This window comes from Adelges cooleyi, unplaced genomic scaffold (genome assembly GCF_023614345.1).
Source record: "Adelges cooleyi isolate 19-005CV unplaced genomic scaffold, UGA_ACOO_1.1 ACOO_flye_CR_arks_rails_tigmint_CR_PRNA_247, whole genome shotgun sequence".
Lineage (NCBI taxonomy): Eukaryota > Metazoa > Arthropoda > Insecta > Hemiptera > Adelgidae > Adelges > Adelges cooleyi.
In genome coordinates, this window is record NW_026095912.1 from 1,151,473 (window position 1) to 1,176,346 (window position 24,874).

The following is a 24,874-nucleotide window of genomic DNA, read 5'->3' on the forward strand; positions in this document are numbered from 1 at the left end:
GGTTGAGAAAATCTCTGTTATTAGTAGAAAGCCAGTATGATGAATTCGGGTTATAGCGCAAACTTTGCAAGACAAATAAACTTTCTGTTTTTTGTGTGTAGATTTATATCAAGCAACGGTTCGAATGACGTCAAAGCATTATGAAATCATTTCGAAATACAGAGATAGAAAAAACATACGATCCCGTGTTCACAATAGCTAGTATTTTTCATCATTTATTATTTTAAATAAAGTAGCCCATAAATTTATATTAATGTTCGCATTGTCCGAAGGCGATAACACCTCTGTTTTAAAAGAGTTTTGTATAGGCAGTTATATAATAAAAGTAGTTCTAATAAAATTTCGACCATGTTATTTGATATATATTTTTAATGCCGCTTAATTTGTATACTGACGATATGGATGATATGAAATAATGCTAAATGAAATTTTCCAAAGAAATCTATCAGGACAATTTGTATTTATTATAAATCTGTATTCGTAACAAGTAAAACAAATATCATGTAATGAAATAAAGTATTACTATATGAAAATACAAGTATAATAATACAGTGAAAAAATATTCATGCATTATAGTTTATTTAATCCAAACGTTTATGCTTGCAATGACATTAGACAGTTTCATAATGGTTTTATTATGTGAATCTGTTGAAATAGGATAAGTAAATAAAATTATCAAAATAAATTTAAATTCTCATATTTCTTAAGCGATACTTAAATTAGTATTTTTTAATAATTAACTAAATTTATCATATTTTTTAGGCGATACTTGTAACTTTTAGTCTTGTATTCTTGTAACTTCGTTATAATTTGATTTATGAATATCGATTTCGTAATTAAAAATGTTAATATATTGATTAGCCGACTATTTAACTTCATCTACAAAATGCAAGATTATGTTATATTCGAACGGCAAGCATAGACCTGTTAATTCAATTAAAAAATTATTAAAATCATCAATGATTCTTATTATCCAATCGGTGTTAGACAGTTGGGCTTCGTTAACGTTGAAACTAAGCCAATCGATTTCATTTGTGCTAACACCATTTAAATCGTTAAGGATCTCGTTGGCCTTTGTCCTCACTCTTGAGAAAATATCTTTTATGTCATTGATGTCGCTTATTATTCCAAACTTAAATTCTGATATAATATTCAAAAGAAAATCATCTTTATACGCCATTGAATCCAATGTGTTTACGATAACGTAATTTATACGATTTCTGGTGTCTATCATCGTCTGTTCGTTCAGTACAGTAAATTGCTTTTCATAAATATGCAGTACAACCGAATAGAAACAATAAAACCTGGCATTAATAATTTTGATTACCAATTGATGATGGTCGAATCGACCGTACGGATTGTAAATCCAAGTGCGATTTTCCACAAATTCTCTGGTAATAGCAACCTCGCCATCATGTCGTTGTTTCACATTACTCCAATCGACATTGACTCCGACTATTTGTCTGAACAATATTTGATTTTCGTCGTCCCAAAATGGTTTAAGATATAAAAAGTCAGTCGTGACCAAATAAGTGCCGCCTAAAACATGTGTACCCCATCTGGATTCTCGTAGATCGAAAAACATTTGTTCGTATATACTCGGATTTTTCGAGACCAAATTAGATTCCATTGCATTTTTAGGTAGGTAATCGTCAGCTATACATTTTTTTATGAAAACTGAAAAGCCGGTTTGCAGTTCTTGATCTTCGAATAGGTTTTCCTGGATGAAACGTTTGTTATCTTCGTATTGGCTGATTGCAATAATTTTTAAATAATAACTCCAAAGTAATTTGCCTGTTTCTAAATTTCCCCACACTAATAATTGTAGTATACTTGCGACTTCTTCTTTAAGACGTGTTACAGTCTCCTCGTTACTATTGAAAGGCTCTCCATTTTCTAGCTTAACAAATAAATCCTTCAAGTATAATAGGTTTGAGTTTGCAATTACACAAAAACTACATGTGATGTCTTTAGCTTTTGTCTTTAATTTATCACGGCTTTTTAATTCTAATTGGTAATCGAAAAAAGTGCCCAAATCAGGGTTTGACAAATTTGTCACGTCTGTTTGGTCAATATAAATTGACTGTTCGTTAAAGGTAATCAAACTATTTATGGTTTGTACATAGCTTGGACTAGTGTATTGAGTGTATAATCGCAAAGGAGCAATCTATAAAAAAATTTTTTTTATATAAAATTATAAAAAAGTAACTCTAAAAATAAACATAATTTATTTAAACTATATTGTCTGCAAATGTTTCGTTGTAAATACAAATTACTAGAATCATTAAATTTGAACAAATAAATTTATGTATGATTTATCCAAAATAAATAAATTTATAAATTATTTATATAATATATTGTGTGCGGGCATACCAAATAAATATTCCTTATAAATTTCAACTCGACGGACTCTTTTTTCAAAATTATAGCCAGTTAAAGTTCTAACTTAAAAACCCGTATGATTCTTTAATATTTTAACTGTGAAGAAGTAAACTTTTTCAACTCTTGCCCCCGACCCCTAAAGTACCAACTACATAAAATTTGTGATTTATAGAGTTGCTACTCGAAGAAATTGGTCCAGTATTAAAAAGGTTTCAGTGTATCAAGATAAAAAAAGCCCACTTTAGAAGGGAACCAATACCTTCGCTGTGTTGAAGATGCTTTTCATTTTTATAAATCACGTCAAACATACTAACGTAAGAAATAATTTTATAAATATTTGTATGAATGCTATCTACCGTAAAATAAAAAATCTAAATAAAATATATATATTTCAAAATAAAAGCTTACCTGGCTACGGGATGATTCAACTGTTTTTATGTTCGACGTTATAGCAAAACAACCTAACATAAACGTGCAAATGTTGGCCATCATTGTTATTTTTATATTTTTAATTATACTAAAGTAAAATTCAAGTCATTCGTATGATATGGTATGACGAATACTAATCCCTTATACTCGCAAGTCGGTCTCTAGAGATGTTCATTGTGTTAAATTGTAAAAAAAAAATAAGTAAACCGTTTTATATTTCAGTTTTATTTGACGAGTCTTGTTCAAAGAAACGATATTTTTCGGTTTGTCAGCGTATATTGTACATACAGGGTGATTCATTTTGGGTAAGACACTCATTTTTTTTAGGAGATATTAATATTTTGAAAAAAAATTCCGTCGAACTTAAAAATAATGAAAACTTAAATTATAACGTCGAACATAAAAACAGTTGAATCATCCCGTAGCCAGGTAAGCTTTTATTTTGAAATATATATATTTTATTTAGATTTTTTATTTTACGGTAGATAGCATTCATACAAATATTTATAAAATTATTTCTTACGTTAGTATGTTTGACGTGATTTATAAAAATGAAAAGCATCTTCAACACAGCGAAGGTATTGGTTCCCTTCTAAAGTGGGCTTTTTTTATCTTGATACACTGAAACCTTTTTAATACTGGACCAATTTCTTCGAGTAGCAACTCTATAAATCACAAATTTTATGTAGTTGGTACTTTAGGGGTCGGGGGCAAGAGTTGAAAAAGTTTACTTCTTCACAGTTAAAATATTAAAGAATCATACGGGTTTTTAAGTTAGAACTTTAACTGGCTATAATTTTGAAAAAAGAGTCCGTCGAGTTGAAATTTATAAGGAATATTTATTTGGTATGCCCGCACACAATATATTATATAAATAATTTATAAATTTATTTATTTTGGATAAATCATACATAAATTTATTTGTTCAAATTTAATGATTCTAGTAATTTGTATTTACAACGAAACATTTGCAGACAATATAGTTTAAATAAATTATGTTTATTTTTAGAGTTACTTTTTTATAATTTTATATAAAAAAAATTTTTTATAGATTGCTCCTTTGCGATTATACACTCAATACACTAGTCCAAGCTATGTACAAACCATAAATAGTTTGATTACCTTTAACGAACAGTCAATTTATATTGACCAAACAGACGTGACAAATTTGTCAAACCCTGATTTGGGCACTTTTTTCGATTACCAATTAGAATTAAAAAGCCGTGATAAATTAAAGACAAAAGCTAAAGACATCACATGTAGTTTTTGTGTAATTGCAAACTCAAACCTATTATACTTGAAGGATTTATTTGTTAAGCTAGAAAATGGAGAGCCTTTCAATAGTAACGAGGAGACTGTAACACGTCTTAAAGAAGAAGTCGCAAGTATACTACAATTATTAGTGTGGGGAAATTTAGAAACAGGCAAATTACTTTGGAGTTATTATTTAAAAATTATTGCAATCAGCCAATACGAAGATAACAAACGTTTCATCCAGGAAAACCTATTCGAAGATCAAGAACTGCAAACCGGCTTTTCAGTTTTCATAAAAAAATGTATAGCTGACGATTACCTACCTAAAAATGCAATGGAATCTAATTTGGTCTCGAAAAATCCGAGTATATACGAACAAATGTTTTTCGATCTACGAGAATCCAGATGGGGTACACATGTTTTAGGCGGCACTTATTTGGTCACGACTGACTTTTTATATCTTAAACCATTTTGGGACGACGAAAATCAAATATTGTTCAGACAAATAGTCGGAGTCAATGTCGATTGGAGTAATGTGAAACAACGACATGATGGCGAGGTTGCTATTACCAGAGAATTTGTGGAAAATCGCACTTGGATTTACAATCCGTACGGTCGATTCGACCATCATCAATTGGTAATCAAAATTATTAATGTGATTCTTGATATACACATGTTACACATGGTTACACATGTTTTTGCTTCTATAATTTTGTAGGCAAAAAATTTAAAAATATGTTGGCGTTTGAATTTTTAATTTTCATCCGTTTGTTCGTTAGCTATGACTTTCTGAAGTTATTACATTTTCACTTAATAATTGTGATATTATTTCATAACTGTCATTAACTGTTGCTTTGTCCGTCAGACGATAACGGATACACATTACACTATCAAATATTTTGAAATTATGGTAAACAAGGGGTTTTTATCTACCTATTCAAACACATCATCAAGTTATTTTGACAGACGGCAGACCAACATTTTAATCTAACGAATTGCGATTTAACCACAACCCATTTATAAAACGTGGTAAGCGAGCAACAGCAACTGCTATGATGATAATACACAAATGTTGTATAATAATATTATCTGCATCTATAAAAAAAAAAAATTGTTCAACAGCTCAGTGTCTACTCTTTGTTAACTTTGAATTGTATCTTCTCACGCGATGCATAGACTGTGTAAGTTCGTGTCTATTAATTTTTCCATGCATACTATGAAGTGAAGTGCTTATAAAAGTTCAACTCTAACCTTAAAAACCTTTAAAGACCTTTATAAAGACCTTTGGATTTTGATGTTTACGGCTCACGTCTCGACGTGAGCCGTAAAATTAAATACTAATGCAATACATTAATGTTGTTTTCTAAAATGTCTAATATAGTTACGTGTATTTTATATTATGAACTACAATTAACGATGAAAGCTAATTAACGAAAGGATTTAATAAACAAAAATTTGATTAATAGTAAAATTTTGTAAACAAATTTGTATGTAAAATGCCGAAGTAGTTTTAAACTAAATTCTCCGGTGGCTTAAGACTTGAAACGAAATGGCCATACATATTTTATTATTAAATATAATAATATTGTGCATAATTATTATGCTGGTGTGTTTTGCATTTCATTATAAATGGTTGTATTATTGCCAGTTACCAAAGTTAACGGTTCAAAATTAAATTCAATGTAAGTACTGTTTAAAAATAATATCACAATTTTAATTTATAAATTTATATTTATATGTTTTTGACATTTAGGGACAATTATTGGAAAAATATCAATGTTCTGACATCGTTATGTACAAATTGTCACTGATGATATTTCAGATTTATGCTTCAAACTATGGTATGTACTTTGCAATATATTGAATTGAGAAACAGTAATATTATCAATTGATTATATTATTATTTTTAATTTTTTGGTTGTATGTGGTTATTTGTGTACATTTATAACTGAAATATATACAAAAGGTTTCTTTTCACTGGACAATTTTTTGCCTGAAAGAGATACAGCTGTTGCTTTCTACTTGGAGTCTGAAGAAATAAAAAATCAACAATAAACTTATAATTTTTATATCAAGTAAAATGAACTCATAAAATAATTTTTCATTAGCATTGCTATTAAAATTTTAAATACTCGGTAGTTTCTTTGAATCTAACATCACTTCAATTTGTAGTTGGCTGTACATTTTTATAATACGAGTTAAAGTTATCAAATGAAAAGATTTATTTGTTAAATTTGATGAATTGAGGATTTTCAACTTCATACGCAAATAAGATGATTAACTAAAATTCATGTTTCTATATTTTTTTTCAATGTGTAATTTGTACTTATGGTAGTTTAAATGTCATTTTTAGTTAATTTAATATTTTGTGACCCTACGCAAATTTTGCATTTTATATGCATTACGGACATTCGGTTATAGAATATAAAATCAAACTTAAAATAAGTGTTTGACTATCGTCAGTATATTATGCATCAAAAATTTCGTTTTAAAATATATGGGATATTAATAAAGGGATAGTTACATTTTATATCGATGGTGACACGGCAAAGCGACACTTTGGGTCAAAGTGACACGGCTTATACTATTGGTTAGAAAAATATATTATAATATAATTATATGATTGAAAAATACCCAATTATTACTAAAAAAAAAGTAAAATCACAAAAAGAACGTTTAGTGGCCATCCTGAAAACTATGAAATATGTCGCTTAGACCCCTTTGCCGTTTCACCATTGATATGTTAAATACCAAATAACAGCAAATCTAACTTTACATTTGTCATTTTTCAATTTTAACAAAAACATCTTAGAATAAATATTTTAAACCATGTTAATTAATTTGCCTATTATTTTTATGAGCTTCGAGGTATTATTTTGAATTTAAATTATTATTTCTATGAGTAAACGATATTTTGGCTTATTCTAGACCAAAAATCTTGACAAATTTCGTCCATATAGGACGGTCAAATTTCAATTCTAAAAAATGATTCGATTTCTTTTGCTATATTACTATTTTATGTGAGAAGCCGATTTTCATTTAAAAAATTCCGTTTCTTATAGTTAAATAAATTAAATTTGGGTTTTCCTATGTTAAAACACAAGTTTTTTACATAAAAAAGATCAAAATCAAAAATTCGTTTCTTGCATAACATAATAAAGTTGCCGAAAACCTCGTATATCTTTATAGATTTATATTTATATCATACCATTTTCAAAAATCGACATTTTGTCTAGCTTTTTGGTTTCTTCATTAATAACAAAAGGCTCTCGTCTCTTAAACTATTCAAGTACAACATGTTTGATTTTCTTTTTTTCCTAAATAAAAGTAATTTTTTAACTATTAAAAAAAAAACTAGGCCAGCCTTAAAACAATCTATGATATATTTTGCTTCAAAATAACAGAAACCTAATTTCCGTATGATACAGCTGTCAAGTATAGCCTATTTTGTTTATACTGTCTGAAAATGTATTATTATGGCTATAAACTAATATAATCATGTGTTCAAACAAAATACTATAGTATAATATGTTTATATTTTGTATAAGCTTTCTATTATTATACAACTTTTTAACGTCAGGAGTAATTTGTATATTGTACAGCTTTTATCTACCGCAAAATATGTAATAGAAATAAAGTTCACAGTAAATGCTTAATTGGAACTTACCTGCATATTTTATTGTTTTTATATTTGACGTCATAGCAAAACTACATATTAAGAATGCACAAATTTATGCAGTCATTATTACTTTTTTTTATATACTTTTAATTATACTAAAGTGAAATACGAGTCTTTCATATGATATCTTGTAACTAATACTAACTTATTTTACTCGCAGGACGTAATACGGTCGCTAAAGTTTTTATTGTGCTAAATTCGAAAACAAGCAAGAGTAAATAATTTTATTTTACAAATCTTGTTTATAAAAATGACATTTTTCGGTCTGTCAACGTACATCCATTGTCAAAAGAATATTTTGTACACATTTCTATCGTTTCAACCACTTTTCTGTTGGTCAACCGACATTGACGAAAATGTAATCTCTGATTGCGATATTGTATATTGATTATAAAAATAGTGTTTTATTATCAACCGCTTAATTATCCGTTGATAAATTCTCTGTTAATAATAAAAAAATCAGTAAAATAGAGATGGGACATTGTGGGAATTTTGCAGAACATATACACTTTCTGTTTTTTATGTATATATAAATCAAATATTTAAAATAAAGTAGCCCATGAATACCTTTTTAGGTTCGGATGTTCGATAGACAATAACATTTATGACCAGACACTATAAAATTTTTTTTTAATAAGTCCAATTTTTTAAAGAAAAATTAAATTTGGCAATTACGAAAAAACTATATTTTTTGTCTTGAAAATTTTTCTACAATTTCCCTAGGATTTTTATTTTTTATTTTGTAACTTAAACTACCACAACTAATGGCAAGAATATTCTGTTCTACAGTTTAATAATAACGGGTTGATTGATTAATGTTATTAAGCATAATTCATAAAATACAAATATTAAACATTAACCAAGTAAGATTTTTCATTTAATTATCTAATAATAATAATTATTCAAATGTAACTTCCAAATAATGTAAATTATATTTTTAAATAAATCAGCTGCTACTTATAACTTATATTATAAATGGTATGAAATAATGCAAGATGAAATTTCCCACAGAAATCTATCTGGATTATTTGTATTTTTATAAGTCTGCATTCGTAACAAGTAGCCCATAAAATTCCTATTTATGTTTGAATTGTCCGATAGGCGATATCACCTATAACAATTCACTCTAATATGTTTTTAATTAAGGGGAATACATGAGGTCGGTTTTCAAGGAGTTTTGCATAGACAATATTTAAGAAAAAAGATGTTTTAATAAATTTTAACCATGTTAATTTATTTGGGGTTTAACTTATATTCTTTTAAGTATACTATAACTATATTCAAATAATGTATTTAATGCATGACATAATTAATACAAACCTATTATGATTTCTTTAACATTATACGGTAATACATAGTTAATATTTTGCGTTGCTTAAAAATCATAACACATTAGAAATTAATTTAATATTCTACATTTTTTCGATGACGCTTGAAACTAAAAACAGCAATTCTTTTCGATTTAATTAACTTTATTTTCTTATAATTTGACATTGTGTTAATAATTTATAGTTAAATTATTTTATTTATTTTGAGTAGCTGACGATTGAACTACATCTACAAAATGCAAAAACATTTTATATTCGAACGGCAGGCAGAATCTATTTAAGTCACTTAAAAATAGTTTCAAATCATCAATGATTCTTTGCAAATCGTCGGCAGACAGTTGGCCTTCGTTAATGTTGAAACTTTGCCAATCGATTTCGTTTGTGCTAACTCCATTCAAATCGTTTAGGATCGCATTGGCCTCACTCTTGAGAAAATATCTTTTATGTCATTGATGTCGCTTATTATTCCAAATTTAAATTCTGATATAATATTCACCAGAACATCATCTTTATACGCCATTAAATTCAATGCGGCTTGGAGAACGTTATTTATAAGTTTTCTGTTGTCTGTCATCGTCTGTTCGTCCAGTATATTAAATTGTTTTTCATATATGTACAGTAAAACAGAAAAGTAACAATAAAATCTGGCATCGATAATTTTGATTACCAAATGTTGGTGTTCGAGTCGCCCGTACGGATCATGAACCCAAGTGTGATTTTTCATAAGTTCTTTGGTAATAGCCACCTCGACTTCATGTCGTTGTTTCGCATTACACCAACCGACATTGACTTATGCTATTTGTCTAAACAAAAATTGACTTTCGTCGTCCCAGAATGGTTTTAGATAAAAAAACTCGGTCGGTGCCAATGGGATACGTCTAATAACAACAATTCTGGAATGGAGTAATAAAGAAAATATATTTTCGTACACTTTCGGGTTTTTCGAAACCAAATCAGATTCTATTGCATTCTTAGGTAGGTAATTGTCAGCTATACATTTTTTGATAAAAGCTGAAACGCTAGATTGCAATTGATTGTCTTCGAATTGGTTTTCCTGGATGAAACGTTTGTTTTCTTCGTATTGGTTGATTGCAATAATTTTAAAATAATAAATCCAAAGCCATTTGCCTGTTACTAAATTTCCCCACAGTAAGAAATTTATTAAAAGTCCGGCTTCTTCTTTAAGACGTGTTACAGACTCCTCGTCATTGATGAAAGGCTCTCCCTTTTTTATCTTTTCGAATAAGCCCTTCAAGTATAATAATTTCGAATTTGCAATCACACAAAAACTACATTTGATGTCTACAGCTTTTTTCACTAATTTAACGCGGATGTTTATTTTTAATTGGTAATCCGAGTAAGTGCCCGGATTACGGTTTGACAGAATTCTCACGTCTGTATGGTTAATAGTAATTGACTGTTTATTAAAGGTTATCAAGCTATTTATGGCTTGTACATAGCTTGGGCCAGTGTATGGAATGTATAATCACAAAGGAGCAATCTATAAAAAAATGATATTTATATATAATTATAAAAAAGTAACTGTAAAAATAAACATAATTTATTTAAATTATTTTGTCTGAAAATGTTTCATTGTAAATACAAATAACTACAATCATTAAATTTGAACAAATAAATTTATGTATGATTCAACCAAAAAAAAAAAAATTTATAAATTATTTATATAGTTTTTTAGACGCTTTTAATTTTGATTAAATATATAGGTAGATCATATTAACGTAAGAAATAATTTTATGAATATTGTATGACTGCTATTTACCGTAAAATAAAAGATTCAAATAAAATATATATATTTCAAAATAAAAGCTTACCTGTTTACGGGGTGATTCAACTGTTTTTATGTTCGACGTTATAGCAACACAACCTATCATAAACGTGCAAATGTTGGCCATTACTGTTATTTTTATATTTTTAACTATAATAAAGTAAAATTCAAGTCATTCGTATGATATGACGAATACTAAACCCCTATACTTGCAAGTTGGTCTCTATAGATTTTCATTGTGTTAAATTGTAAAAAAAAATAAGTAAACCGTATTATTTTTCAGTTTTATTTGACGAGTCTTGTTCAAAGAAACGATATTTTTCGGTTTGTCTGCGTATATTGTATATACTTCGTCTAAATAATATATTACATACGATTCTACCAATTCGACTTTTTATAGAAAAAAATTATAGATAATAAAGCCTCTTCACATTAACATTTTTCTTGGTCAACCGATATTTATGAACATGTAATATCTGATTGCAATAATTTATCATGATTTTTATAAAACTAGTGCTTTGTTATCAATTGATAACATTTCTGTTAATAGTAGAAAGCCAGTACAATGGCTTCGGGACATAGTGAAAATTTAGCAAAACAAATACACTTTCTGTTTTTTGTCTAGAATAAAATCAAAAAACGGTGCGAATGACGTCAAAACATTATGAAAACATGTCGAAATATAAAGTTAGGAAAAACATATGAAAGCCGTGATCACAACAGCTTGGAATTTTTATCATCTAATATTTTAAATAAAGTAGCCCATAAATTTCTATTTATGTCCGAAAGGCGACATTACCTATAACCAATCACTATGAAATATTTTTAATTAAGGGAATTGCATGCGGTCGGTTTTTAAGAAATTTCGTATAGAAAAATATTAACTAAGAAATAAGTGGTGTTAATAAATTTCGACCATTTTAATTAATTTGCCTGTTAATTTGTATGAGCTTGAAAGTTTTATTTTGAATTTGAATTATTATTTCTATGAGTAAACGATATTTTGGCTTATTATTTTGGCTATGGTCTCCTCGTTAATAATACAATGCAAACATCTCTTAGGCTTTTCAAGTACAATAAGTTTCATTTTTTAATTACACAAACACTATATTATATTGTATTTTGTCCGAAAATATAATTATATAACAGACCTCCAGACATATTCATTTAAATATATATTTATATGATTACAGAAATTAACACTAGAAAAAAACAAGTTGACTTTTTTCTATGAGCAAATTTTATATTGGCAATTACCCAAAAACTATATTTATTGTCTTGAACACTTTTCTATAATTTCCAAATGCTTTAAATTTTGTAACTTTTAAATTACCACAACTTCTTGCCAGAACATTCTTCTCTACAGTTTTAATAATAACTGGAGGTTTATTGAATGTTGTAAAGCATTATTCTAAAATACGAACAGTAATCATTAACCAAGTAAGATTTTTTATTTAATAATAATATTAATAATAATTATTCAACTGTTAACAAAAAAAAAAGTAACTTCACTAGCATACTGAAGCAGTAAATCCCTAATTTTGTGTTTTGATTTAAAATAAAGCTTAATTACAGTATTATTACAATAAACCCTTTTCCAACATATTCATGTCAATATATTTATATAATTAGCTAAAATGTATATAATGTAATAAATTGTATTTTTATAAATCTGCTTTCGTGAAAAGTAAAATAAATATAATTTAATGAAACAAAGTATAACTATACTGAAATACAATTATAATTATTATACAGTGAATAAAATATCAATGCAAAATGGTTTATTTAATGCAAACGTTTATGTTTGCAATGACAATATACAGTTTTATACATTTTTTACTGTGTGAAACTGTTGAAATAGGGTAAGTAAATAATATATTATTAATAAATTCAATTTATCATATTTTTTAGGCGGTACTTGTAACTTTTAGTCTTGTATTCTTGTAACTTCGATTATGATTAAAAATGTTAATTATATTAATTAAGTTATATTGATTAACCGACTATTTAACTACATCTATAAAATGCAAAAACATGTTATATTCGAACGGCCGGCAGAAGCTTTTTAACTCGTTTAAAAATAGTTTAAAATCATCAATGATTCTTTGCAAATCGTCAGCAGTCAGTTGGGCTTCGTTAATGGTGAAACTTAGCCAATCGATTTCGTTTCTGCTAGCACCATTTAAATCGTTAAGGATCTCGTTGGCCTTTGTCCTCACTCTTGAGAAAAGATCTCTTATGTCATTGATGTGGCTTATTATTCCGAATTTAAATTCTGATGTAATATTCAAAAGAAAATCATCTTTATACGCCATTAAATCCAATGCGTTTGCGATAACGGAATTAATAAGTTTTTTGTTGTATACCAATGTCTGTTCGTCGAGTACAGTAAATTGCTTTTCATAAATATGCAGTACAACCGAATAGAAACAATAAAACCTGACATTAATAATTTTGATTACCAATTGATGATGGTCGAATCGACCGTACGGATTGTAAATCCAAGTGCGATTTTCCACAAATTCTCTGGTAATAGCAACCTCGCCATCATGTCGTTGTTTCACATAACTCCAATTGACATTGACTCCGACTATTTGTCTGAACAATATTTGATTTGCGTCGTCCCAAAATGGTTTAAGATATAAAAAGTCTGTCGTGACCAAATAAGTGCCGCTTAAAACATGTCTACCCCATCTGGATTCTCGTAGACCGCAAAACATTTGTTCGTATATACTCTGATTTTTCGAGACAAAATTAGATTCCATTGCATTTTTAGGTAGGTAATCGTCAGCTATACATTTTTTGATGAAATCTGTAAAGCTAGATTGCAATTGATTGTCTTCGAATGGGTTTTCCTGGATGAAACGTTTGTTTTCTTCGTATTGGCTGATTGCAATAATTTTTAAATAATAACTCCAAAGCAATTTGCCCGTTTCTAAATTTACCCACACTAATAATTGTAGTATAAGTCCGGCTTCCTCTTTAAGACGTGTCACAGTTTCCTCGTTATCAATGAAAGGCTCTCCATTTTCTAGCTTAACAAATAAGTCCTTCAAGTATAATAATTTTGATTTTGCAATTAAAGAAAAACTACATTTGATGTCTTTAGCTTTTCTCTCTAATTTAACGATGCTTTTTAATTTTAATTCGTAATCGAAAAAAGTGCCCAAAGCAGGGCTTGACAGATTTATCACGTCTGTTTGGTTAATAGTAATTGACTTTTTGTTAAAGGTTATCAAATTATTTATGGTTTGTACATAGCTTGAACCAGTGTATTGAGTGTATAATCGCAGAGGAGCAATCTATAAGAAATGTAAATTTATATATAAATAAAAATGTAACTCAAAACATAAACCAAGTTGCAATTTTCGTCTAAAAACTGATAATAATAGTAATTAAACTATTAAAAACAAGAAAAAGTAGTCCTGTAATAATCTATAATTTATCCAATGGTTATTTTGTTTTAAAGTAATGTAAACTAATTTCAGTACAAAAATAAAACAAATATAGTAAGTTGTATGTGTATCTCATTAAAATTTAATGTACTATCATAATTTATTTATATATTTTGTAGTAGCTATTTTGTATTATATAAATATATGGACAACTGCTATCTACGGCAAATTATAAGATTAAAATAATTATCTCTTATAAAAAATATAGGTAGTTAAAAAAACATGCTTACCTTTATACCTGTTGATTCAGTTGTTTTTATGTTTGATGTTATAGCAAAATAACATAACAAAACAGCAAAAATGTTTGCAATCATTGTTATTTTTTCTATTTATAATTATACTAAAGTGAAATTCAAGTCTTTCGTATGATATGGTATAACGAATACTAACACCTCTTTTCGCAAGATGGTCTCTAAAAATTTTCATTTTGTCAAATTGTAAAAAATCATAAAGAAACAGTTTTTTTTTCCCGTTTTTTTTGACAAGTCTTGTTCAAACAAACGATATTTTTCGTTTTTTCAACGTATAGTTCGTCTAAATTAATTATACTTCGTCTAAATAATATATTACACAAAATTTTACCAATTCGACTTTTTATAAAAAAAAAAACCGAGTGTGTCACGGTACCCTCGATAGGAACAAAGTTCAGATATCATATGGTTGCATTCGATTAATTTATAAAAAGTGATTGATATAAAATCTTTTTATCATATGTATATTATTATATATTACTAAATCTCGCATTCTATCATAGAAACTATTGATTTATAATGACTAAAATATGATACGTATATTTTTGACTCAATTTTGTTCAAATACCTGGAAAAACGGCATCAATGGTTGTACCATAGTTTGTCGTAGATTGTGTAGGATCACTATTCAGAGACAAATTAAACGTTTCGGTAAGAAAATTTTATTCTTTATTTAAAATATAAATATATTATAATATTTTTTATAACGTTCGGAACGTCTAGTAAGAAATTTAAATATAAGAAATTTGTAAGCAGTAACACGTGAGAATGAATTTGAAGTGAGGAATAAGAAAAAAATCATTAACGTGCCAGGCTGTCATTCTCTCTACCCAGCCCTCTCTTTAATTTTAATTACTGATGCAATAAATAACTATATTCATAAATTGATTTGTCAGAGAGTGACTGTTTCAAGCATCTCGGTAGATAGTGAGAAAAAGGAAGAGAGATAAAGAGCCAGTGCAAGTTATCAGTCAGTTATCAAGTACTTTTAAGGGTAAAAATGTATTCTGTAGTAATAAAATATATTAAATATGTTTTAAGTTTTTAGACTTATTGCAATATAAATTACCATAAAAGTTGAAAAAAAAAGTTGTAAAAAAATGCAAAAAGTGTTGAGAGGGTAGCCGGATTGGAACCTGGTACCACTCACTCCTGGGAACCGATCACGCTCGACCGCACCACATATAGTTTTCATAACGCGTAACATTTTTTCTCGGCTAGGTCCTCTCGACAAGTGACAACCCGGGTTAAGGAATTTCGTTCCAAAATTATAATAAAGCCACTTTGCAATAACTTTTTTGTTGGTACGCCGACATTTATGAAAATGTAATATCTGGTCGGACTATTTAATAATGATTATTATAAAAAATAGTGCTATACTATCGATTGATGAAATTTCTGTTATAACTTAAAAAGCCAGTACAATGGGATATGGATTCGGGACGACATAGTTGACATTTAGCAAACCAAATACACTTTCTTTTTTATCGTCTGGATTAAAATATGATAAGTCACCATAAAATATTTTGAATTAAGGAACTGGCAAGCGGCCTTTTTTTAAACAGTTTTGTACGGGCAGTTATAGGATAAAAGCGGATATCATAAAATTTTGACCATGTTAATTAGTATAAGTTTTAAGATATTTTATTTAAATCATAATTCTAAAATATCAACTATAAACATTGAACAAGTTAATTTTTTTTATTTAGTAATCATATTAATAGTATCTAATTATTCAACTGTTTATAACCAAAAAAGTAACTTCACTTGCATACTGAAGCAATTAAACTCTAATACTGTATTTTGATTTGAAATAAAGTAATAGTGATTATTGCTATATGAAAATACAAGTGTAATAACACAGTGAAAAAAATATTCATGCAATATGATTTTTTTATGTAAACGTTTATGCTTGCAGTGCAATTATACGGTTTCATAAGGTTTTTATTATGTGAAACTGTTGAAATAGGATAAGCAAATAACATTTTCAAAATACATTTAATTTCTCATATTTCTTAAGCGATACTTAAATTAGTATTTGTCTTTAATTTTGTTATAATTTAATTTATAATCAGTATGTTCATAATTTAAAAATTAAAATTTATTGAGCAGCCGACGTTTGAACTACATCTATGAAATGCAAAAACACTTTATAGTCGAACGGCCGGCATAAGCTTTTTAACTCGTTTAAATAACCTTGAAAATCATCAATGATTCTAATTATAAAATCGGTGTTAGACAGTTGGCCTTCGTTAATGTTGAATCTAAGCCAATCGATTTCGTTTGTGTTAACACCATTCAAATCGTTAAGGATCTCGTTAGCCTTTGTCTTCACTCTTGCTAAAATGTTTTGTACGTCGTTGATGTCGCTTATTATTCCAAACTTAAATTCTGATATAATATTCACCAGAAAATCATCTTTATACGCCATTAAATTCAATGCGTCTTTGTTAACATTATTTATACGATTTCTGGTGTCTATCATCGTCTGTTCGTCGAGCATGGAAAATTGTTTTTCATAAATATGCAGCACAACCGAAAAGAAACAATAAAATCTGGCATCGATAATTTTGATTACCAAATGATGGTGGTCGAGTCGTCCGTACGGTTTGTTAATCCAAGTGCGATTTTTCACAAATTCTTTAGTAATAGCAACCGCGCCATCATGTCGTTGTTTCACATTACTCCACACGACATTGACTCCGACTATTTGTCTGAACAGTATTTGATTTGCGTCGTCCCAAAACGGTTTAAGATTCAAATAGTCGGCCGTAAACAAAAATTGGCCACTTAAAACATCTTTACCCCAACTGAATTCGCGTAAATTGCGAATCATTTTTTCATATACTTTTGGCTTTTTCGAAACCAAATCTGATTCTATTGCATTCTTAGGTAGGTAATCGTCAGTTATACATTTTTTGATGAAATTTGAAACGCTAGATTGCAATTGGTTGTCTTCGAATGGGTTTTCCCGGATGAAACGTTTGTTATCTTCGTATTGGCTGATTGCAATAATTTTTAAATAATAACTCCAAAGCCATTTGCCCGTTACTAAATTTCCACACACTAATAAATGTATTATAAGTCCGGCTTCTTCTTTAAGGCGTGTTACAGTTTCCTCGTCATTAATGAAAGGCTCTCCGTTTTTTAGCTTTACAAATAAGTCCTTCAAGTATAATAATTTTGATTTTGCCATTAAAGAAAAACTACATTTGATGTCTTTAGCTTTTGTCTCCAATTTATCATGGCTTTTTAATTTGAATTGGTAATCCAAAAAAGTTTCCAATGAACGCGTTGTTAGAAGTTTCCGGTCGTCGTGTGTAATACTAGCTGGATGATTGTTGTATGTTATCAAACTATTTATGGTTTGTACATAGCTTTGACTAGTTGATTGAGTGTATAATCTTAAAGGAGCAATCTATAAAAAATGTATACCGAGTTGTAAAAAGTAACTCAATAAATTTGGGTTTTTTTTTCTAAAAACTGTTAATAATAGCTATTTAACCCTACAATGCACGATTTAATTTTCATGATAAAATATGTAAGGAAAAATTTGTTTTTCGATTTAGGTACTCTAAAAAATGACAGGAAAAATATTTTTTTTTTTCAAACAAAGTTAATTAGCTATAAAACAATGTTTATTATAATGTATCACTCATGATACATTGTGCGTTAGTGCCAAATGTGTTCGATTAAAAAATTATTTGTTTGGGTAGTAAAAAAAAAACTCTTATACTAGTATTAACTAGTAAACCTGACGCAACCTGATTTTAATGGCCTCCTACAACAGGTATGAGGTGAAATAGGTGTATTCTGAACACCCCCTATAGGGGTATAAAATAAATATAGGTAGTTTAAAATAAATTCTTACCTGATTACCCGCTGATTCGATTGTTTTTATATTTGACGTTATTGCAAAGTAACATAAAAAAAATGCACAAATCTTTGCAATCATTGTTATTTTTTTATATTTTTAATAAACTAAAGTAAAACTCGAGTCTTCCGTATGGTATCTTATAACTACTAATAATACTTATTTTACTCGCAAGACATTATACGGTTACTAAAGTTTTTCATTGTGTTAAATTGGAAAAAGCATTAGTAAATAATTTTATTTTTAAATTTTCTTCGACAACACTTGTTCATTCTAATGATATTCTTCGGTTTGCCAGCGTATATTGCTTATTCTTTGTCTAAATAATATTTAATAAAAATTTCTGTCAATTCGACTTCTAATAAAAAATTATAATAAAACCAAAATTTTAAGTTGAAAAATTGTGTGCATTTTTGGTTGTTATTCTCGATTTAAGATGGTAAAGAATTTTCACTCCATCAAGATTTTCAGATACCCATAATAACTGAATACATTAAAAAATTAACTTTCAACTTTTTCAACCACATCAACTCTGCTAGCAGTGCGAAATTCCACAGGCTAAGAGACCCACCCAATATACGCCGTCTCAAGCGCGGTCGTCCGCACGACCTATTATTATAATTCAATCATATTTTGTAATTTAAATATCAAAACGTAAATGTTTTATACCATTCTCTAATGTTAACCACACGGTATCTGTTAAACGTCGTAACTAATCGTCATGTATCAGTATATATATATTGTTATAATTATGTTATCTATTTCCAAACGCTAAAAATGTAAATTATATTAACAATAAGTTAAGATGACTTTGTCAAGGAAACTTTAAAAAAAACATCTATGAAATGCAAAAACACTTGATATTCGAACGGCCGGCAAGAGCTTTTTAAAGGTTCTTTTGATTGATGTTAAAAATTTCAAAGCTCATTCAAATTATATTTTATCAAACTAATAAATAGCTAAGCATGCATATCTCAAATAATTAATTGTAGCTAGATGAGAGATTTCAAAAACCCCTCCCCAAATTATCTTGCAGAAGGAAGAAAAAATTACAATGACGTATTTCATAATTTTAGAAAATCTTCAACAAGTCAGGTAGCCCATGAAATTTTGAAGACCTTGTGTTTTTCGACTTTAAGTTCACATTATTATAAAGCATGTTTAATATGGGTATAGTGTTTACAGTCTTTTAAACATGCACACATTTTTTATATAAACGGTTATGTTGCATACTTTTCATTTATGTAAACAGTGGAATTTGAAACTTATATCAAAACGCACAAACAGGCGTTTTTCTTAAGGAAAAAAAATCGTGTTTTCGAGTTGACGCGAGAAAAACAATTTGGGTTTTCGATACGGCCAAAGAATTCGATCAACAATATTGTATTAAAAAAAATATACATAAATAATCTTGCAGGTTATTTCATTTTGTTTTTTTTTTATTTCGATAAAAAGGTCAACGTTTAATGATTTGTTGTAAACTTGGAATTTTTATTATAGAAAGAAATACCGTTGATTTTAGAATATACAAATAAGCGGTGCTATACACAAAAATTACGATCACAGATATATATATATATATAGGTTAATAACTAGTGAAAAGAACTGAAGTCAACGTCGGCCATATCTATGGGATTTTCATGTGTGTATAAAACATCTACTCATTGATGTTTACTTCACGTTAACTAAGATACTATCTTAGTTCGTGGTATAAAATAAAATATATATGTATATATATATATAGAGGATTTTGTGTTATCAACTTTACTTATAGCCGTTATAGTACTATGGAAAACATGAGGTAAAGTAGGTAAGATTAAAAATATGAATAATTCCTTTTTTACTATAGGTATACCTATATTATAAATAGTATTTTATCAGTGAAGGCTGAATTTTTCAAAAATATTTACGAACATACAGAGTTGCGACTATAGTTATTTCACTATCGAATCTGACCCATACCGAGGACTTTAGACCTTTGACGGTGCAACCTAATCTAACCTAACATAACTTCCAAAACACTTAATGAAGATATATTTTTACCCAAGGTAGAACATTTTTTTCTTCAGCAGTTCTGCAACCTTTTGCTTTATACATACAAAAGACCTTAGCTACAATATGTTTTATAAAAACTAATAAAGATTGTTGACGCTATACATATCCCTATGTACTGTTGATTACACATACATTTACATTGACTAAACTTTAATTATTTATTAAATTTAATTAAATTAGACAAATATAATATTTAACAATTTTTTCCCATGTTTATATTTTAATGGCCAGGCACACAAATTATTGATAAATCATGTATTATATTTTATTTTACATATTTTTTTTAAACCTTCACTGCATGAATTTTTTTAATAAACTCATTTGATAACAAAGATAACAAACTCGTATGATAAAAATTAATTATTTCTGCGGAAACAGGTATCAATACACATTTTTATTGTTGCTATGGTATTTTCTCTTTAATGTATTTGTCAGGCAACTAACTAGTAACTGGGTAATTTATTGATTGAACTAGGCGTTGAAAAATATGTCAAAATAATAATCCGCGCATTTTGCTTATAACTAGTGTTAACTTCGATAGTTTATTGCCAATTTGTGTTATTTCGTATCGGTAAGTTGTACACTATCGATGACGGTGGATTTTTATCTGTTTTAGTATTTCCTTAAGCTTATTGACTTTTGAAGCTTAAACGTACCCAGTATGCATTTGCATTAAATTACCTACTACTTAATCATACTGTAGATTAATATGGTTTTTTTTTAATGGCTCTATTAAAGGTATATTAATAATAATTATTCAACAAAAAAAAGTTAACTTTACCAGCATACTGAAACAATGAAATACTTTGTATTTTTATTTAAAATAAAGCTTAATTACAGTACTATTATAATATGCCCCCAGCCAATATTTTCATGCCAATATATTTATATAATTAGATGATGAGATTAAATTTTCCACAGAAATCTTTCTGGATAATTTGTATTTTTATAAATCTGCATCCGTAAAAATCAAAATAAAAGTTATTTAATTAAATTAAATTTAAATAAACATTGTGTTAACAATTTAAAAATAATGAGTAGCCGACTATTTAACGAGATCTATGAAATGCAAAAACACTTTATATTTGAACGGCAAGCAGAAGACTGTTAATTCATTTAAATAATCATTAAAACCATTAATGATTCTTACTATCCATTCGGTGGTAGACAGTTGGTCTTCGTTAACGTTGAAACTAAACCAATCAATTTCGTTTGCGCTAACACCATTTAAATCGTTAAGGATCTCGTTGGCCTTTGTCCTAACTCTAGCTAAAATGTCTTTTATGTCGTTAACGTCGCTTATTATTCCAAACTTAAATTCTGATATAATATTCAAAAGAAAATCATCTTTATACTCCATTAAATTCAATGTGTCTTGGAGAACGTTATTTATAAGTTTTCTGGTGTCTGTCATCGTCTGTTCGTCCAGTATATTAAATTGTTTTTCATATATGTACAGTACAACTGAAAAGAAACAATAAAATCTGGCATCGATAATTTTGATTATTAGAAGTTGGTGGTCGAGTCGTTCGTATGGTTTGTAAATCCAAGTACGATTTTCTACAAATTCTTTGGTAATAGCAACCTCGACTTCATGTCGTTGTTTCACATTACTCCAATCGACATTGACTCCGGCTAATTGTTTGAACAATATTTGATTTGCGTCTTCCCAGAATGGTTTTAGATATAAAAATTCAGTCGGTGCCAAAGTGATACTGCTGTTTAAATTATCTGCAAATATTTCGGTACGGCGTAAAAAAGAAAAAATATTTTTGTACACCTTTGGCTTTTTTGAAACCAAATCAGATTCTATTGCAGTCTCAGGTAGGTACTCTTTAGCTATACAATTTTCAATGAAATCTAAAACGCCGGTTTGCAGTTGTTCGTCTTCGAATGGGTTTTCTTGGATGAATCGTTTGTTATCTTCGTATTGGCTGATTGCAATAATTTTTAAATAATAACTCCAAAGCCATTTGCCTGTCTCTAAATTTCCCCACATTAATAAATAAATTATAATTCCGGTTTCTTCTTTAAGACGTGTCACAGTTTCCGCGTTATCAATGAAAGGCTCTCCGTCTTTTAGCTTTACAAATAAGTCCTTCAAGTATACTAATTTTGATTTTGCAATTACACAAAAACTACATCTGATGTCTTCAGCTTTTTCCTCTAGTTTTTCACGGCTTTTTAATTTCAATTGGTAATCCAAAAAAGTACCCAAAGAACGGGTTGACAGAAGTATTACATCTGCGTGTTTAATGCTAACTGGATGTTTATTGTACGTTATCAATCTATTTATGGTTTGTACATAGCTTGGGCCAGTTGATTGAGTGTATAATCGCAAAGGAGCAATCTAAAAAAATATGTTACCTATTTATATGAATATGAATTCTTGTTTGTTTCTTTGTTTGTCCTTTATGCATTAGTACACCATAAAGTATACTCCCTGTGGAAATTATTTTACTCAGCCCTGGCAGACTAAATCTCGGGCAACGCCGGGTCCGGACTGATTGTTTATATATAATTACAAAAAATAACTCTAAAAATAAACCAAGTAGGATTTTTTGTCTAAAAACCGATAATAATAGTTATTAAACTATTAAAACCAAAAATGTAGTCTCGAAGCAATCGAAAAAATATAGGTCTTCTAATTTATCTTCGCCTTACACTCTTTTTCTTCATTTTTCATACACCACACATTCTGAAAATCCCTGGACCTCTTTTCTCGAATCTTCGCCAATTTATACACTTCATTTTCTCCTTTCCCCCCCCCCCCCAAAATCTCAAACAAACTATCATACTTTTTGAATTTTCCTTCCCTAGCTATTTTTTTTGCTTCTTTATTTATTCATTTGTACTCCAACCAATCTTATCTCATAATAGTTTTTTTGTTATTTGTTATACTGAGTAATTTTCCTTAATAATATTTCCTGTATTTTATTATCGCACCACCTCGTTTCCTTTTCCAGTGTCATACTACTTATACTCTCACCTACAACATCCACCGCCACCTTCTTTATACCATTTACCACACTATTCCAAATTAAATTTACATTACCCTCCATGCTTTACAGACAACTTTTCTTTATCACCTGTTAACTTTCACCACCTAAGTCTAATGCTCGCCGCGTGCTTCCTCTGGCTATCCTCCCCACTAACTATATGGCTACTTCTCACCCTTTGCCCCCCGCACATCCAAGATGTGACACACCACCTATGTTCAGTTTTGAACTCCTCATACACTTCAACTTGTTTTACACCGGCTGTCCACCTGAAGCAACCCCGTTTTATTCGCCTCTTACGATAGGCATGAGTAACTAGTAAAAAATATAGATAGTTAAAAATAAATGCTTACCTGGTTACCTGCTGATTCCATTGATTTTATTTTTAATGTTATAGCAAAATAACATAACAAAAATGCGCAATTGTTGGCAATCATAGTTTTATTTTAAATTAATTATACTAAGCAAAATATAAGTCTTTCGTATGATATAGTTTAACTAGTACTATCCTATAGTAATCGCAAGACATTATACGGTCGCTAAAGTGTTTTGTTTTGTTGAATTGTAAAAAAACATAAGTAATTAATTTCCTATTTTTAATTTTTTTCGGCAACACTTGTTTATACAAATGATATTCTTCGGTTTGACAATGTATATTGCCTATACTTTGTCTAAATAGTATTTAATACAAATTTCTGTCACTTCGACTTCTAATAAAAAAAAATGTAATAAAACAAAAATTTTAATTTGAACAATTGTGTTTATTTTTGGTTGTTATTCTCGATTTAAGATGGTAAAGATTTTTTTTTATGGTATTCATTTAAAAATGTACTTCTCATCTGTGTTTTTATAGTTGAAAATGGGTTCAGTGTGTTTGAATATGACTTGTAGCTACAAATAAATTTTTTATTAGAACTATGTCAAATTTCGGACATTTACTTAATTGAACCATGGCCTTAGGCTTCTAGAATAGAGTTAGAAATTAATAAGCATGTCCTGAACGAACATAAAGCAAACAATCATTGAAATGTCGCGAAATCATGAAAAAAACGTTTTTCAGCAGTACAAAACCGATTTTACCTGATCTAGAACATTGTTTTGTGGACATAACCCAATTTGTACAAACATCACAAAAATATAAAGCACCATACAAACCCCGTATACACAACAGCTAGTATTTTTAACATTTAATATTTAAATGAAAATATCCCATAAAACTCCTATTTATGTTTGAATTATCTGATAGGCGATATCACCTATAACCAATCACTCTAATACATTTTTAATTGAGGGGAATGCATGAGTTCGGTTTTCAAGGAGTTTTGTATAGACAATATTTAAGAAAAAACATGTTTTAATAAATTATAACCATGTTATTTTAT

The 24,874-nt window shown here is 28.6% G+C and overlaps 1 protein-coding gene across 2 annotated transcripts; it reads right to left on the minus strand.

Moving 5' to 3' along the window:
• Positions 1-768: 768 nt before the first annotated feature.
• Positions 769-24,005, minus strand: LOC126836805 (uncharacterized). Of its 2 annotated transcripts, XM_050570453.1 has the most exons (3): positions 23,846-24,005; positions 22,079-22,843; positions 769-1,405 (listed from the first exon to the last, which is right to left on the minus strand). In XM_050570453.1, the coding sequence occupies exons 1-3, from the start codon at positions 23,927-23,929 to the stop codon at positions 866-868; spliced, it is 1,389 nt and encodes a 462-aa protein (XP_050426410.1). In that variant the 5' UTR covers positions 23,930-24,005; the 3' UTR covers positions 769-865. The 2 variants fall into 2 exon arrangements, with proteins under 2 accessions (XP_050426410.1, XP_050426409.1); XM_050570452.1 differs by lacking the exon at positions 769-1,405 and having other exon boundaries at positions 20,710-22,843.
• Positions 24,006-24,874: the final 869 nt, after the last annotated feature.

Coding starts and splice junctions, on each gene's coding strand:
- LOC126836805 (XM_050570453.1), bottom strand. CDS start 23,929: ATGATTGCCAACAATTGCGCATTTTTGTTATGTTATTTTGCTATAACA. Junction 22,844..23,845: donor TGGAATCAGCAGGTAACCAG/GTAAGCATTTAT, acceptor ATATTTTTTTAG/ATTGCTCCTTTGCGATTATA. Junction 1,406..22,078: donor AACAACGACATGAAGTCGAG/GTTGCTATTACC, acceptor CATGATGGCGAG/GTTGCTATTACCAGAGAATT.